General features: G+C 50.5%; 1 protein-coding gene and 1 pseudogene across 1 annotated transcript in view; both read left to right on the forward strand.

Annotated features, from left to right (window-relative positions):
- The window catches only part of LOC147664076 (uncharacterized), a 32,608-nt pseudogene extending 30,419 nt beyond the window's left edge, over nucleotides 1–2,189 (forward strand).
- LOC147664074 (adhesion G protein-coupled receptor E3-like) overlaps nucleotides 1–18,123 on the forward strand; it is a 328,851-nt gene that overhangs the window by 150,014 nt on the left and 160,714 nt on the right. Inside the window, exon 9 of the mRNA XM_086950002.1 lies at nucleotides 16,869–16,988. Coding sequence (XP_086806128.1) covers nucleotides 16,869–16,988 — 120 coding nt within the window. The remainder of the gene's footprint in view (nucleotides 1–16,868; nucleotides 16,989–18,123) is intronic.

Here is an 18,123-nt window from a genome sequence, read left to right on the forward strand (position 1 = left end):
TAAATAAAAAATGAAAAGTAAAAAAGCATTGTCAGTTTCAACACCAAGAAGCTCTAAATTTTACAAATGCCAGACTGATTGCATTGAAAATACTCGTATTAGATTGGTGCCGACTTTACTGACGACAGCTTGTACAGATTGCAGTCTGCAATTAAAAGATGGAGGAACAAGGTTTGGCAAAGCCAATAATTCTCGACTCTCGATAGCCAAGCTATTGACTTTAACAATACATGTTCCATTGCCATTTGCATGCAAATGCATTAACCATGATGTGCAGTGGAAACAAGCTGGGGATATAACAAAGAAACGCATGCACTCTGGTTGAATGTTAAATGCCAAAGCAAAAAAAGAAATTTGCAGTGAAAAGATACAACTCATCAAATCAGAAGACTGTGAGAAAAATGCTCCTGGGCATATAAAACAAGTTTATGAGAAAAAGCCATTAAGTCAATAACAGGCACTGAGACAAATACCAAAGCCATTCAATCATAAACAAAGGGCTGTATGTTATGTATTGGGAACAAAAGATCAGCCAACATGTACCTGAGACCTAAAAAAAGCTGAACATTGAAAACTAGCATAAGAATGTCGGCCCAGAATGATGATGGGAATGAAATTAAACTGTGAAGTGGATTTAAGAATGTGTCATCAATAGTAACCCTGTACTGCTCCTGAGCTCCCAGGGAATTGTAGTGCCAAAATAGCACAGGGGCAGTGACTATTGTAGAGGCTGGAATGGTGCTTCAAGATAGAGAATGGTGCCTTCTCTGCACCTTAAGTTTCTCTCACCAACACCATTCACCTATTTGGGAGCAAATGGTACCCCAATATTTAGACATCTGAAAATGTACCTCAATTAGTTCTCCTAACGCTTACTGGATCAGAGACAATGTTAAACTTCAATATCATGAGGCAATGAGCCCTGTGTTCGGAGAGCCTCCCAAATCTTCAGAATCAATCAAAATAAAGTTAATTAAAAATTATTAAATTGAATGAGCACAACAAATGATTAAAATGTAATGAATTAAAAATTACAGGGCGTTATTACAGAAATTCAAAAATAAGTGATACAGAGCAAATGCCGTAAAGGCTCTCAAATGCAGAGTTATGCAAAAGTCCGAAAATATTATAAGTCTCAATGGGCAGCAAAATCAGAAGAAAATCTGGCAGCATATCTAACAGAATAGAACAGACTTTTAGTTCACACCCAAAATGAAGGGTTTTATTCACAATTCTTGCATGGAAAATCAGATTTTTTTGCAGATTCATCCTCATCGAGGTGTGAGCACATGTATCATTTCTTCAGCAAATCAGAGCATGAGAAAATAAAATGCCATTACCTTGGCACCACAGCGCTATCCAATTTTCTTGAATAATTATTCAGCACCCTCTTTGCTAATCGTAAACTATTATAACTTTAGTTTGAATGTGTGCAGTTGTGCGGGGGAGGCACGAGTGAGTGGCATAGCTGACTTCCATCTTGTTTAACACAGAAATTTGGCCTTACTAAAACACCTTAGAAAATATACTTATATGTACATCACAGGAAATTTGTTTCAAAGGCAATCGTCTTAATTCAGTCTATAAATCATTTATGAAAATGCAGAGTACACGTTGTTAACCTCATGCGCGCTAGCGGAATTCCGCTCGCACGCTGAGATTTTAAAAAACGCATGTTACGTGACGAGCTGGGCTCGTCATCAGCGTGCGAGGAGGCTACACCATGACGAGCCTAGCTCGTCATCAGCGTGGAAGGGGTTAACCTCTTAAGTGCTGCGCCTATACCAACGTCCGACGGCACCACTACCTCAGGAGTGCTGCAGTCGGCCGTTGGACGTTCCAGCTGCACCTGCGCAATGGAACGTTCAGCACTGGAGCTGGACGTTCCAAAGCAGCTAAGGTGTTAATGATGCACAAAAATATAAATCCACAACATACTCCTACACCTACAGCAGGAGATATCCTCCTTCCATTGCAAGTCGGTCAACAGTAGAAAGAGAAGGGGGACTATAATGTGGCAAATATGACCGTCTAAGTTTAACTTTTTTTTTTTTTTTAGTTCTCATTTCACCATTGGCATCTGCAAAATTAACAATAAAAGCCCGTTCCGACCTGGGCGCCCAGGGCCAATGTTCTTGCGTTCGCCTTGGGCTAACCAGGCCTGCTTCTTTGTACGAGGCATGGTGTAATCATAGGACCTTGGAGGCCTTAGATCAGCCTCATTTCTTCGCCCCACAAAATCAACGCTGCCCAGACAGCCGGATCTGGTGGCGCAGTAGACTAATGCATCCACTGTAGGGGCCAGTGTTTTGACTTGATGGTCACAGGTTCTAATCCCAGCGGCTCCACTCAGCATTTCATCCATCTGAGGTCAATAAAATGAGTACCATTGAGCTGGGTAACAATATACACCTGTTATTCAGCGCCTTGAGACCTTCGGGTGATACGTGCACTTTACAAATGTACATGTTATGTTATTATTATTGCCATTGTCTGCCAAGCCCAAATCCAGACGTGCCATGCCTTATGCAGCACGCAACCAATTTTCGTAAAGTGGGGGTCTAGGATCTTTCCACAGTTTACAAATCTCTATTCTAAGTTTACCTTAATAAAATGTTCACATTTTCATGAAAATAAATGTCATACCCCATCTAGCCCTGTTCTTCCCCTACTCTTTGTTTATCATCACATTCCCCAAATATTTACCTTAATCCCAATATGCAGCAATACTGCAAGGCATAGTGGGTCATTGAAAGTCTGGTGACTGGGACCGGCTACTTATCTTGCATTCACTTTCCCACTATGCAGTTTGAAATAATGCCCATGACAGTCGGTGGCACACATAGAGTTGGTGGTATGAGGAAGCCATGGTGCCAGGTCATTGTGTTGGCCTCGTCAAAGTGGCAGCAGCTGTTGTGGGTGCTGACGCAGCAGGACATGGCATCCCGCCAGCAACACACAGGTTATGCTTGCATCCAGAGAGTGAGAGAGACAATGATAGAATTGGCACAGAGAGGATGAGAAACAGGGAATGCCAGGAAGCATGCCAAGATTCCTGAGAGGGACAACTTATGACCTTGTCACCAACGGAAAATGTACAGAAATAAAAACAAAAATCCACAAAAAGCTGTGGGTGATTTACATCTCACTGCGCCGATGCCTGAATGGGACTTGCCCAAAGAGATGATTGGAACAATGGCCCTGACTCAAAGCCTTTATCTATATGTTGTATGCTACATGTTATATTATGTTGCAGGGGCCATCACCCCACTAGTCAAAATGCCCCCAGTGAAAAATAAAATGGTAATAAACATTATTACTATTTTATTTTTCATTGGGTCTGCAAACCCCTGCCTGAGCCGAATCCCAGGACGGGGCAGGACCACTGCTGAGAGGAAGCAGGAGAGAGGAGTGATTGGCTGGGCACTTTAAATTGTGCATGTCTCTAAAGCTGCTGTCTTGCTATGGCCAGCCAGACATGCGTACTTTAAATCTCTCAACCCAGCGGTCCCCTGGACAGCTGGGTTGAGACCGAGCAAAGGCCTCCAGTGCTCTTTGGAGTGCTGAGAGCATACAGCATGAGAGCAGTGCCAGGATTGGTTAGGGGACTTGACTGGGGCTCGGTGGAGGAGAGAAGAACACCGGAGCGAGGACAGAGGTAAGTGACTTTCATTTCCTGTTTTTTGTTATGTATTTTATGTCTGTTTGTATCCCTAAACCGCCCACATGCATTACATTACTGTTTTAAAGTTAAGCATTTTAACTTCAATGCGATAATGGGATGCATGTCGACATGAAGTTAATCTACTTTACTGTTTTGTCCGTCCACCACTCTCCATCGCAGACAGCCGCCACTGTTATGTTGACATGAGCCATGGAAGACAGATCCTTAAAAGACGAATTGATACACATTACAAGTCATCAAAAATGATATTCCTTACAAGGGCCTTCTTTCAATAGCTGCTACAGTTGAGAATACAGCTGCATTTACTGAGTTGTTGTCGTATACTGCCTTATAGCTGTTCGGCCCCAGTTTTATAAGAGCCAAAGTTACTGTAGATCATAATTAGGTCCATTGAGAGAGCTGAGTGGTAATCTTTAGTACTGCCCAGCGATTCTATATGCAAACACCATGGAACATAATGCAGCTGCTGGAAGATTCTACCAGTGAGGTGGCGTTAGCTGACAGGTTAGGAGGAGGGCCATTTTGGAGTGCTCACAATAGTGAGGTGTTGGTTCAGAAACAGCAAATATCTTCCAATATCGGTCATACATTAGAAAAGGCATGTAGGAGAGAGGTGGAAGGGTCCTTCATTGGCACAGCAGCAGGAGCATTAGTTGTCAAATGCAATAGTTGCAAATGTGCTTCCGGAGTGTATATACGTGTGTCTGTTCATACGCGTTCATTACCTCTACGTCCCTCGTCCTCGACCCAGTCTTCACTCATGAGGTATCCCACAAGACAGGAAACAAAACAGGAAATGCTTTTAGGCTCCACCCCCCCTCCTTGCCAGGTGCTATATCACTCCTAACCACTCGAAGCATATCCTGTTTTGTTTCCTGTCGGTGGTTTACTTGATGGGAGACGCATGGGTGAGTGCCGGGCACTTACCTGCTTCACTTCTCCTGTGGCTTCCTCCTTTGCTGGGCTTTGGGGGCTCTCGTGGACCGTCGTGGGATGCTGTGGAGTTGGGCTGCTGGGCTTCCCTGTCTCCTCCTGGGCTCGGGAGACCTGTGTTGTGTGGCTCCGCGGGTCTCCCTGTTCTTGCTGCCCAGTCTTATGCTGCATGGTGTCCGTATCATTGTGGATGTTGAGGTCCTCCGTTTCCGCTGGAGCCCGGTCCTTCTGAGCCTCGTGGAGCCGATGTGCCATTCCTGCTGCAGCTGGAGGTGCAGGTACGCGATTTTGACCCAGCGCTTGGCCGTGTCTTGGGCGCTCTGTGGTTACGTTTCCTCCCCCTTGGGCGTTCATCGCTGGTGCAGGCTTGCCTTTCCGTCAGGCGCCTGGGTGGGCTCCGCCGCGCCTGTCGTTGCGCTGGGCGCTCTTCCTGCAGCGGGATGACTTGTCGGCCCGCACTTGCTGTTGGCCGCGGGTTCCCTTTTGGATGACGCCCCCTTCCACTCTCATCGGATTCCTGGTTCGCTGCGGCCTCCGGTTCGTTTTGCCGGTTTCGGGCCTACCCTTCCCTGGGTCCGATGTTTGGCTCCATGGACCGATCGAGCTAAGCAGCATATGTCTCACCAGGACTTGTGTGTTCTTCCCGTCACACAGTTCGGAGTACCTGCAACTACATCTATGCATGGTATGGACTCGTGCAAAATGCTGACAGGTCGCTGTTACGGTAACACAGTCACTTGACAAACATTGTGGCTGTTTGATTTGTTTTCTCCCTCTTTATGTATTCAGGGGACATGTTATGCTGTGTTTACTGCTGCTATTGCTTTGTGCTTTCTGGCTGTGCATCTTTGCTCGAGGATGATTTCTTCTCCTATGCCGTGAGGACTCGGCTACTCCTGTGATGCTGGCCAGTGTGGATGTTGGTCGGATTACTCACCTTATCCTGGTGGCACTGTCTGATTTGATGGCGGGCAAGTAGGCTGTTGGTGGTCCTTCTGGTGCCTCTGACTTTTCCTCAGACGTTTTCCTCAACTCTGCTGTTTCTGATGGGTCTTCTCCTGCTGCTGCTGTGCTTCTGGGCTAGTGTGTTTCCAGGGGTCTCTTGCCTGATGTCCTTTTCCATGTTCGGGTGTATGTGGGGTTTCCTGTTCCTTCTGCGCCAGGCACCTCTCAGGATTCGGTCTTGCCTCTGTTTGGGAGGCCTGTTGCCTCTTCTCTGCCGGTACGCCCTTATGTGTTGGACATCCTGCTGAGTGAATGGATGGTCCCGGATCACATCCCCATGGCCAGGTTTCTGTCCGTGCTTTATCCTTTATGGGGTTTGGCGGACTCCTTGCCTGATTCTGTCCTGCTGGGCTCCGTTGTGGCCAGTCTTGTGGGGCGTCCTTCCATAGCATCCTGAGGGACGGCGTGGATGTTATGGTCGATCAGCTTTTAAAGATTCTTGTGCTGGCTCTCGCTTTGCTGTTCGATCTGACCTTTATGGGACCTATGTTGCCCTGTCTTTGATGTCTGCTTTCCAGTTCCTGTTTTCCGCTATGCTGGAGGGTGGTGGCTGTCCGGTCTTGCTGGAGTCCATGGATCGCCGGACTGACTTCCTGTCGGACATCACGTTTGTTTTCAATGTGGGCTTCTGCGATGTCCTGTGGTTTCTTTTTTTGCTGCCCGTCGAGACCTGTTGCTGGGGGATTGGAAGACAAACGCGGCCCAACATTCCATGGTTCGAGGCTACCTTTCGCTGGCACCCATCTGTTTGGTGACTCTCTTACAGTGAAGCTGCATAAGGTCTTTAAAGAACGCAATAGTTCTTTGTCTTTTCGTGACCTTCCGCCCGTGGGGGTTCCTCCTTCTACGGTGCCGGGTCTTTCCTCCAGCCTTCCAGGTTTCAACAATCCTCCTTCAGGAGTCAGCGTGGCACTGGCCGGTTTTTTCCGCGGACGTTTCTGAAGTAGTCCCAGCGGGGTGCTGGGTCTGGCCACGCAGCGTTCCTGACTATGGCCTCCCGCCGTCTGGCCTTGTTGGAAGGGGTTCATATTTTGGTCAGCAGGCTTGCGGTTGTCCCTGTTGTCCTTCGGGGTAGGACCTTGTTTGTGTAAAAGTTCCAGTTCACAATGGCGACTCTCCAGAAGGTGTTTCTGCTGATCCTGTCTGGTTGGGTGTTCTCCACTCTCAATCTCTAGGATGTGTATCTTCACGTCCCAGTGGCTGTGGGGGATCAGCGTTTCCTGCGCTTCTGCCTGGAGGGTCAGCACTGGCAGTTCTACGTCCTTCCGTTTGGTCTTCGGTCTGCCCCCTGGATGTTCCCCAAGGTGGTGGCTCTCTGGGGGGCGCATCTCCATCTCCTGGGGGTGTCCGTGTTCCCATATCTGGACGACTGGATGGTTCAGGCTCTGACTATGGAGGTCATGTCTCGCCACCTTCTCTTGACCCTGACTGCGCTCAGGGAACTCAGGTTCTTGATCACCTTACCGATGTATCACCTAGTGCCTGCCTCCCGGAGAACCTTCATCGGAGCTGTGTTCGATTTTGTATGGGACAAAGTGTTCCGGCCGGACGCCCGGATTCATCGCCTTCAATTGTACTTGAGGATGTTGTTGTCCCTGGCAGCGGCTGCCCTCCTGCAGTGGCTGGAGGTTCAGGGTCACATGCCTGCATCTGTGTTTACCGTGCCCTGGGTCGGGGTTCGGCTGTGGCATGTGCAGAGGTAGGTCCCCTTTCCTGTCTTGGCCTGTGCTGTTCCTGTGCCTGTGTCTCTGGTCGTTGTGGCTGCTCTCCAGTGCTGGCTGGATTCTTCCCACTTTCCAAAGGGATGTGTGCTCATTTGCCTCCTCCTCTGGTTTTGGCGGCAGATGCCAGCGCGTTGGGCTGGGGTGCGACTCTGGATCTTTGGGCGGTGCAGGCTCCTTAGCTCCCGTCGGAGTCGTGCTGGTCGTCCATCTGGAGGGAGTTGTCTGCCTTGGAGTGAGCACTTCGTTTCTTCCTGTTTCGTCTGAAAAGTTGCCATGTCCTGGTGTGATCGGACGACACGATGACTGTGGCCTTTATCAATCACCGGGGCAGGACCCGCAGTTCATCCCTGAATCTGGTGGCCTGCTCCATTTTGGTCTGGGTGGAGCATCATCTTCTGGCCCTGTCTGCACAGCACATTCGGGGTGTGGACAACGTGGTGACGGATTCATTGCACCGGAGGTTTCCTTCGTCTCTGTCAATTTGTGTCTGGCTCCTCGGACCTTTAGGTTGCTTTGCCAGGAGTTCGAGACTCCGGATCTGGATCTGTTTGCCTCCTGTTCCAATGCCCTAGTTCCCCTGTTCTGCTCCAGGTCTCCGGAGGTGGACGCCTGGGGAGTGGATGCCTTTTCTCCCCAGTGGCCTCCTTTGTTTCCTTATGCCTTTCCTCCCTTTCCTCTGATTCCTGCCTTCTTGCTGAAGGTTCAGCGAAAGTGGGCTTGTGTGGTGGCTGTTCTACCACACTGGCCGAGGAGGTCTTGGTTTCCTCTGTTGCTGGGCCTGGCGGTGGGCCCTCCTTGGCTTCTGCCCCGCTACCCCTCTACTCTGAGGTCCCCGTTCCCCCCTTCTGGTTCCTCTCACCTTGGCGGTCTGGAGGTTGACCGGTTGTCTCTTGGGGTCCGTGGTCTGCCCGACGACATCATTTCTGTAATGCAGGCCTCTCGTAGGCTGTCTACCTTGGCTTCCTGTTCGTAGCGCTGGTCTTCTTTTTCTGGGTGGTGTTACTCCTTTGGTCTGTCTCCCACCTCTTGCCCTGTGTCTTCTGTTCTTCCGTTTTTCTAGATGGCTTTCAGAAGCACTTTGCTTTGTCTACCTTGCGAGGCCAATGGTCTGCTATCCGTGCCTTCCGGTATTCGGATTCTTTTCTACCTTCGGATGGCTTGTTGGTTTCTCGCCTCTTTTGGAGTTTCTCTCTCTCTTCCCCTTCTGTTTCTTCCCTGGTGCCCCCTTGGAATCTTTTTTTGGTGTTGGATGATTGGTTGATTGATAGCTTTATTTCGATATGCATATATCATAAAAGCAGTACAAAAGATAAAAACAGCATGTCAAAAAAGTATGACTGAACATTAGGAAAAAGAGTAAAACACATTTGGTGAGCATAAATTAGTTAAAAAAGGATTAGATTGAAATGGACAGTCTTCTAAGTCTAATCAACCAGGCCCATTTTAAAAACTTGGAAACGGCACATACAATGGGAGGGGCTGTATTGGTTAAAAGAATCCGAAGGGCAACAGAATACTGACGGGTACCCAATTCTCTGCAGATAGGTCCAAGCCAACGTGATCTGGGGCGTCCATAGTCCGGGCATTCAAAGAGAAAGTGTGGCACCGTCTCAGGTTTATCAAGACAAAGGGCACAATAGCGTGTTGAGGGCTGGGATTTATTCCACCTGGAGCAGAGATCGGCCAAGGGTAGGGTTCCTAACCGGAATTTAATGTACAAGGACCGGTCCATGGCAATTGTTATTATGTCCATGTACGGCTCGTAGGCGACGACATCTTTTATCAGCAGGAAGGCTGCGGTGGTTTTGCAGTGCTGCTGATTGCTGATGCGCTTTGCACGAACCCACTCCCAATAAAGTTTTTTTAGGGACTCCTTTGAAGGGGCGGAGTGGCTAAGCCAGCAGGAGTCCAGGCCAAGGTCCCCTAAAAGATGTTTAATTTCCTTCAGCCATTTGATGCGGTGCCAACCGTCGGAGTGCATCACCTCTGCTAGGCCATCAGCATAAGGTTTTAGCTCCGGTACCCTCCACAGGCGAGCCCAGAGCAGGAGGGGTCGAAGGCGGGCCTGATCCCCTATTGCTTTACAGCCAGCATCCATGAGGACTGGAATAGTCGGACTGCTCGATGGAATGGCAAGGAGGTCTTTAATGAATTTATTTTCAGCCTTGCTCAGTAGATCCACTTTGCCTAGGCCCCACAGTTCAGCTCCATAGAGTGACGCAGAAACCGCACGTGCTTTATATATATCTAATAGAGGGGCGACACAATGTTTTGTTGAGTTGTTAAACTCCTTGAGGAGGGCCCCCCCCACCCTTTTATGAGCCATTGTCATTTTATTGATGTGGGCGGTCCAGCTCATAGCATCGTTTAAGCGGATTCCCAAGTAATCAAATTCTGCCACTCTTTCAAGGGGTGTGGTGTTCAGAATGGGAGGACGGCCAAGTTTACGAGGTGGATGCATAACTAAGTACTTGGTTTTTTCCACGTTGATGACAAGTCCCCTGGTGGTGCAAAAGCCCTGGAAGCGGTTCAGTAGTGTCTGGAGACCTTGGGGGGTTTTAGAGATGAGGAGGGTGTCATCGGCGAACAGCAAAGTTGGAATTTTTACGCCTCCCAGAATGGGAGCGTCTGCTGGTTCGCCGAGTAGGTGATCTACCACCCCATTGATATAGAGGGAAAATAAGGTGGGGGCCAGGACACAACCCTGCCTTACTCCCCTCTCGACCCTGATCTTGTCGGTCTTTTCCCCATTCAACCCCCATCTAACCTGGGCATAGGTGTTGGTATGCAGTTTGATAAGGACGTTTAGTATATATGGGGGCATCCCTAGTCCATGTAACACCCTCCAAAGTTCCTCCCTAGGAACCAGGTCAAAGGCAGTCTTTAGGTCAATAAAAGCCAAGTAAAGGCTGCCTTTGCCTAGCTCCACCACCTTCCAGTATAATAGCAGGAGCCTAAAGACCTGTTCGATAGTTCCGGTGCCTGAACGGAACCCGGCTTGCATGTCGGACAGGATGTGGTTTTCATCCACCCATTGAGAGATCCTCCCCAAAATGGCTTTCCCCGCCAGTTTCTGGCTCGAGTCTATTAGGCTTATGGGCCTATAGTTCCCAGGTAGATCCCGGCTGCCCTTTTTGTATATGGGGACTACCTCGGCACCTCTCCAGGAATCTGGCACAAGACCTCCCTCAATGATTGCATTAAGAAGTGCGGAAATTAATGCCCCCCATTCTTCAGGATAAGCTCGGAGGATGTCGCCTGGCAGGCCATCCGGACCAGCTGCTTTTAATGGTACCAAGGTTTTGATCTGCTTTGTGACATCCAAAACAGAAAAAAGTTCCAGGTCTCGAGCTAGGGTGTAGGGAGGGAGAATGAAGGGGTCATTTAATGGGCCTTCAACGGCAGAATAAAGATTTTGGAAGTGGGAGAACCATGTCTGGGCGTTGATGGTACAGGTCCTCAGTGTGTCGTCAGGACGGTTCCTGTTGCCCACCAAATCCCAAAAACCTTTGGCGTCTTTCCAGCGACTGGCAGCCAGGAGGTCCTGCCAGAAATTATCCTCCCACTCCAACTTAGCGTTTTTTTGGCAGAGTGCATAGTGCCGCCTGGCCACCCTAGTCCTAGATGGAATTTTGGACTTAACTGCTTCAATAAGAAGCAACTTCGCCTCCCTGCACTTCTGGTTGAACCAGCCCTGTCTAGCCCGTGAACACGGTTTCCTTCTGTTAGTATTAGTCGGAGCTACAAAGAGGTCACTGATGGCCTGGGTTATAGTGCAGAACCTAGAGGCCACCTCCGGCACCCCATCCTCTTGGGGGTCAAGATTATCTAGGGCTGAGGCAAGAAGCTGCCTAATGGCAGAAGTTTTCTCCTCTGAAAGTGCCAGCTTCGCCCACTTTAACCGCCGTCCACAGTTAGAAACCACTGACAGGTCCGGGGCGGGGTTGCGAGTAGTTCTGGTCACAGGGCTAATTAGCCACCTGTGAGACAAGGTGAGAGAGAGGAGATTGTGGTCACTCTCTACGGATGGTATAATCACCATGTCCTCAACCATACTCCACAGGTGTACGTCAAGAAGGAAGTAATCGATTCGTGACGTGTGCCCTGGCCTGTTGTAGGTATGGACCCCTTCTTTATCAGACCCAGTCCTGCCATTAGCAGCCCTCAGGCCAAACTCCATACATATGGAGTTGATTTGAAGGGCCACTTCAGTCCACTTTTTGATAGGGCTAAGTTCAAGGGACGGAATCCCCCACCTGGTATCGTGTTCCTCTTGATCTTTTAGGATGTCGAGGTCCAGGGGCTCGAAGGTGCAATTGAAATCGCCCGCCACCAAAGTACAAAACCTGTAAGGTGACGAGCGAAGCTGGGCTTCTAGGCAAGTTATTACTGGGGATTCTCTACCCCCCTTTGTACCTCGGGCGTAAATGTTAAAGATGTTTAAGATAACTCGGCCCTGGGGGTTTTTCAGCAGTATATTAAGGAGGTCCGGGCATTTGGTATCCCGCTCCACCACCCTGCAATTAAGTTCAGAGGCCACCCAAATGAGGAGGCCACCAGAAGGGCGTCCCCTGCCAGTTCCACTAAGGACTGCTGGCAGAAAATGGGTGGAATATCCTGCCTTGTGCAGAGGCTCCCTGCTCCAGGTTTCCTGGAACAGGCATATGGAGTGTTGCTCCACTAGCGAATTCCAGTCCGGCAACGCTAGCTTCCTCTCGAGGCCTGCCGCATTCCAGCTGAAAACCCTAAACGGTGGGTCCGTCACAGCCGCAATGCTACAGTTCCCGACAGGAGACAGCGTGTCCACAACACCCACAGCAGGGAAGCTAACCAGTGGGTCGGGAGATGCCCTCACCTCCCCTTGGCTCTTTGCAATCTCTGCAGTGACCTGACTTTGTGGTGCGATCGAAGGGCTATGGAATTTAGAAAAAGGGGTGGGCTCAACAACAGGACTCCAAGCCACAGGGGCCTCCCCAGAGACATCACAGCGTCAGCAACCCCAGGAACCCCAATTCCACATTAGTGGAACTGGATGTGACTGCTGTGGAAAAAGTCCCTGGGGAAGATGACCATGGGCGATGTTTTGGGACTGGGGCCCCTCAGGGCAGAACGGGGTGGTCAGGGCCGGCCTCGGGTAGAAGAAAGTTAGGTCGACAGCATCAACTCCTGGACTGGCCGTTCGTCCTTGGGAGCATATTGAGTGGGCGGCTCTTATATCTTGGAAGTTGACCACCACGCAATCTCCCTCGAAGGGTTTTTTCCCATGTCCAATCCAACCCACCCTGCGCACCCCAAGAATCAGGCCATCTACACCCAGTGGAAGGGGTCTATTGGTTTTCATCCAGTGGATGACTTTGTTTTTTAGAGCCTGATGAGTTTCCTGCTGTGTTTCTTTTAAAGGGGGGACTTTGGTGAGAACAACAACATACGGGTGGCATTCGGGTGGGAGATTTACCGGGGGACACTTGCGTGGCGGAATCTGCTGAGTGGCCACTGGGGGAGGTTTTTTAGGCAAGGAGGGATTTTTGGACAGAGGGGGATTTTTAGGCAAAGAGGTGGAGGGGATAGCCTTAGAGGTTGATGCTACTCCGTTGGTTTTAGCCATCGCAGCGGAAGCCGAATGCACATTGGGACCAGCCCCTTTCTTCTGGGAATTCTTTTGAGCAGGGTTCGGCGCAGATGCCCACACTGCTGAGGGAGAAGTGCCATGCACCTGGGCTACATGAATGGAATCACTCGGCCTTACCTGCTTTGCACTGGCCACAGGGGCAGTGGTTGGGGCTTTCCCTGTAGCCAATGTTTTGGCCGGCAGTGTCGACTGGTCCCCAGATGTTTGGCTCACTGGAACCTCTTTAGCAACATTCCTATCTGAGTTAATCTCACTAGGCTTAGGTTGCAATTTCAACAGAGTTTTCAGGGAGAAAAAGTTGTCCCTGGTTGCCTGTTCGAAATTGTCCAGTCTGTCCCCCAGGCTCTTGACTTGGTCAAGTAAAGGATTAAGCAGAGACTTTACCAGTTTCTCGAGAGACTCGAGAGAGGTACCCTGTTTTGGCGGGACAAGTGCTACTGTAGCCAAGGGAGAAGGTATCAGGGGCTCAGCAGCGTGCTGGGGGGGGCTAGAATTCCTGAGGAGTTCCAGCTCTCCAGCATCTGTGTATGAGGTACCCCTATGAAGCTGTGTCCTAGAGCGCTTGTAGAGCATGGAGTGGCTTCCCTTCCGAATATTACTCCCCCTTTTCCTTTTCCTATGTACCCGTGAGGGTCTAGTCTGGGGCAGTGGTTGTGGGTCAGGTGTGGGAACAGTGGAATCAATTTGAGACCTGTTATCAGGAACGCTGGCTATAGGGTGAGAAGGACCAGGATCTATAACCTCAGTACAGCGACTGCTTGGAGAAGGGATTGATATAAGGCTTTCTATCCTATCTATTCCTGCCTCTAGGGCTACAATGTGTTGCTCATCAGATGGGGGCCCAGGCGGAGGTGCTGTAGAAATAAAAGTAGGTGGGGACAAGGCGTGTGCCGCAGCTCCCAAGGATGAACGCTTAGATGGAAGGAGGTCAAGTGAGAGGCGGCGTTCCGTCATAGCGATCTCCTTTTCAATGACGTTGGCCACCCTGGTGATGAATTTGTCCATAGTGCCAATCATCGTGGAGCCCCCTAATGCACTTACTCCACCACCCCTCAGGGCTTTGCCGGAGCGAGTAGACATAATGAGAATAGGACCTGCAGTTGGGCTTGGAACCGTGGCAGAAGATGAAAGGGGGGTGGCCCAGCCCAGCCTTTGCCGGCCCCGGACGGCCACAGACGGCCCGCCCTCTGCCCGGGCTCAGCCCGGCGCCGCCCGCGCGCGTCCCGCGACGCGGAGGGGTTGGCCCGCCTTTGTAGCACCTCCGGGCGCGCTGGCTGCGGGAACCGGAAGTGCACGCAAAGCCCGCTGGGAGCTGTAGTCTCCAGCCGCCGTGAGTTGGTGATGGCGGCGAGACCTGCAGCGTTCCTGCACCCAGGGTCAGAGGCTGCGTGTGGCGAGATGTGCGACCTCAGGTAGGGTTTTTCCAGCAAGAAAGAAAGCCTCCCGCTCCACCGAGGGGCTGGCCCGCCTTTGTAGCGCCTCCGGGCGCGCTGGCTGCGGGAACCGGAAGTGCACGCAAAGCCCGCTGGGAGCTGTAGTCTCCAGCCGCCGTGAGTTGGTGATGGCGGCGAGACCTACAGCGTTCCTGCACCCAGGGTCAGAGGCTGCATGTGGCGAGATGTGCGTCCTCAGGTAGGGTTTTTCCAGCAAGAAAGAAAGCCTCCCGCTCCACCGAGGGGCTGGCCCGCCTTTGTAGCGCCTCCGGGCGCGCTGGCTGCGGGAACCGGAAGTGCACGCAAAGCCCGCTGGGAGCTGTAGTCTCCAGCCGCCGTGAGTTGGTGATGGCGGCGAGACCTACAGCGTTCCTGCACCCAGGGTCAGAGGCTGCGTGTGGCGAGATGTGCGTCCTCAGGTAGGGTTTTTCCAGCAAGAAAGAAAGCCTCCCGCTCCACCAAGGGGCTGGCCCGCCTTTGTAGCGCCTCCGGGCGCGCTGGCTGCGGGAACCGGAAGTGCACGCAAAGCCCGCTGGGAGCTGTAGTCTCCAGCAGCCGTGAGTTGGTGATGGCGGCGAGACCTACAGCGTTCCTGCACCCAGGGTCAGAGGCTGCGTGTGGCGAGATGTGCGTCCTCAGGTAGGGTTTTTCCAGCAAGAAAGAAAGCCTCCCGCTCCACCGAGGGGCTGGCCCGCCTTTGTAGCGCCGCCGGGCGCGCTGGCTGCGGGAACCGGAAGTGCACGCAAAGCCCACTGGGAGCTGTAGTCTCCAGCCGCCGTGAGTTGGTGATGGCGGCGAGACCTACAGCGTTACTGCACCCAGGGTCAGAGGCTGCGTGTGGCGAAATGTGCGTCCTCAGGTAGGGTTTTTCCAGCAAGAAAGAAAGCCTCCCCTCCAGCAAGAAAGAAAGCCTCCTCCTGGATGTTGGATGTTTGCAATCCTCCCCCTTTGAGCCTTTGGAGTCGGTGGACCTTGAGTTCCTGTCCTATGGAGTGGCTTTTCTGGTTGCTGTTGCTTCTGCGAGACGGCTGGGGGAACTTACGGCCTTGCGTTGTTCTCCTCCGTTTTTGTGTTTTCTTGATGGCGCTGTGGTGCTCTCTTTGGTTCCTGGGTTTGTCCCGTAGATCCGCTCTCGCTTCCATTCTTCTCAGGAGCTGGTTCTTCCTACTTTGTGTCCTTCTCCTTCTTCTCCTTCTGAGCTCTTGCTTCATTCCTTGGATCTGAAGAGTGCCTTGTCTATTTTTGTGGCTAGGTCTGAGGGGTTTCGCTCCCCTGACTCCCTCTTTGTGACCTTTGGTTTGGCTGGTAAGGGTGCAGCTGCCTCCAGGCTTACTCTGAGTCACTGGATTGTGGCGGTCATAACTCTTGCTTCTCTTGGTGCTGGTTTGCCTTGTCCGGCGGGGGTTCGGGCGCGTTCCACTCGGGTGTGTCTGCCTCTAGGGCTGCTTCTCTTGGAGTGTCTCTTGATAGAATCTGGTGGGCGGGGACTTGGGCCTCCGAGTCTACGTTTGTGAGACACTACTGGTTGTATTGTGCCTTTTCTGACCGGACCATTTTTGGTCGTGGGGTGTTGCGAGCTGTGGGGGTTGCCCCCCTCCCCACTCTGATTCTGTGTGTTTTCTTGCACTTTCACTTGCTGCACTCCTTTGTGTCTGGTCTGTGTTTTGCTGTGTTTGGTGTGCCAAAGGCCTGGTTGGGCGTTGCTTTGGTATGCCTCATGAGTGATGACTGGGTCGAGGACGAGGGACGTAGAGGTAATGCTATGATTACTTTTGGTAATCCCCATTACTCTTAGTCCTACTTGTCCTCGACCCGTTCATACTTCCCACCCTCCCTCTCTGTCCAGGCCTTTGTTGCTTGGTGTGTCAGGATGTGCTTCTAGTGGTTAGGAGTGATATAGCACCTGGCAGGAGGGGGGTGGAGCCTAAAAGTGTTTCCTGTTTTGTCTTGTGGGATACCTCATGAGTGATGACTGGGTCGAGGACACGTAGGACTAAGAGTAATGGGGATTACCAAAAGTAATCATAGCATTCCAGCTTGTATGTGTATTTGTTTTTGCAAATGCTTTGTTCACCTAAACGTTCCGTAACGAACAGTGAGTGCAATAAACTGAATGGAATATGATGAGAGACGCTAAAATAAAGCTCACTAGGGAAATTAAAATGTATTTTTTTTAAATTGAAGAATGTATGTGCGTGTGTCTGTATGCATGTTTGTTCTTTTGTGCATGCATGCTTCAGTGCGTGAGCGTGTTTTTGCATGTGTGTGCATATCTGTGGAAGAGGGTGAGTTTCTTAGATTATGTGTGCAGGTCTGGAGTGGTTAAAGCTTACAACAGCACAGATCTAATGTACTTCAATAGAGCTGAGTGAAGCCCCTACAGCAGCACAGTTTGGTGAAAGGTCTCTGCTTCTGTTGGCTTGTCGTTCTTAACGCTAGTTTATTTCCTCCTCTGACAGGTGTGGAGCTGAAGGCGATAGAGGGCGGCTGCAATGAGCGGAACTCTCTGATTAAGCTGTCTGCCAAACAGGACCAAATGCGCATTAGCTGCAGAACCGTCACTGGAAACAGAGACCAAGGTATGCCCAGAATGGCTTCTTTATTCGCTGCTTTAAAATTGATTCTGCAACTTTGAACACGACTTACAGTAAATGTACCCCAGTCTAACACTGACGCCATTTTGAGCTCATTCATACATGATCCTCACTCCGTTATTATCACAAGATCAAAGCACGGGAATTCCGGCAACAGTCGAACAGGCAGCTAAGGGCTGATACTGGTCTTGTCTTAGTGTATGCTGACGTGAGCACCGATGCTGCCAGGCATGCCATCCTGCCGGCCATGCATAGAGCAGAGTGGGGGAGTCAGTAAAGCAGAAACCCAGAAAATACTGGAAAAAGTGCGAGTCCGGAAGATGCCGGTGGTAGATTTCCCAGAGGGACCATTTTTGACCTAGTTCCAATGGAATTAATAAATCCACAAAATAACCTGGAGCTGATTGCCAATGCACAACTGGCTATATCTTGGCACAGTCCCAGTACTTGAATTTCCATTAATGCACAGCTAGTAAGCTTGACCCGACCATGACCTAGTAAAAGCCCACATCTGCCAGTGAGTCTTTTTCTAGCCATGCATTCCCAGTTGAACTCTGTTCCCTGTTTTACACTACTAGTCAACCTGACAACTGCTTTGTATCACCAATAAGTCTTTCCAGCAGATGTTCAATTCCAGTTAACCTAAACTCTGAATTGTGCACTGCTCGCTATTCAGTCCCTACAACATTGTACTGATTTCTAGACAACAAACCATACTAACTTCCTTCTGGTTCACATCCTAGTCAAAACTAAATTCTGAGTCCAGTTTGGCACTTGTAGAAAAATGGCTCCCCTGCTAGTGTAGTCCACTTTGTGTTGCCTCTGCCGGGGCCTAGGAGGATAATTTACTTCCAGCATGGTGGGCTGTGAGCCTCCTGTACAGCGTTCTAGTCTTTCTTATACATAGCATCTTGTTCAAATTCTGGTTCATAAAGCATGCACAAGAGAGTGGTGAGCTTATCACCGAGCATGTCCAAAAACATTGTAAACACAACATCTGCCATACTCGATTGGTAGATCTAGGACGCGGGCCTGAGATGCACCAATGTCATCCATACTCGGGCTAGCGAGCTCGCTCTTTCGTTCTTTACACGTTCCTGTAGACAGCAGTTCCTTTCTT

The sequence above is a fragment of the Lissotriton vulgaris genome, unplaced genomic scaffold (genome assembly GCF_964263255.1).
Source record: "Lissotriton vulgaris unplaced genomic scaffold, aLisVul1.2 SCAFFOLD_270, whole genome shotgun sequence".
NCBI lineage: Eukaryota > Metazoa > Chordata > Amphibia > Caudata > Salamandridae > Lissotriton > Lissotriton vulgaris.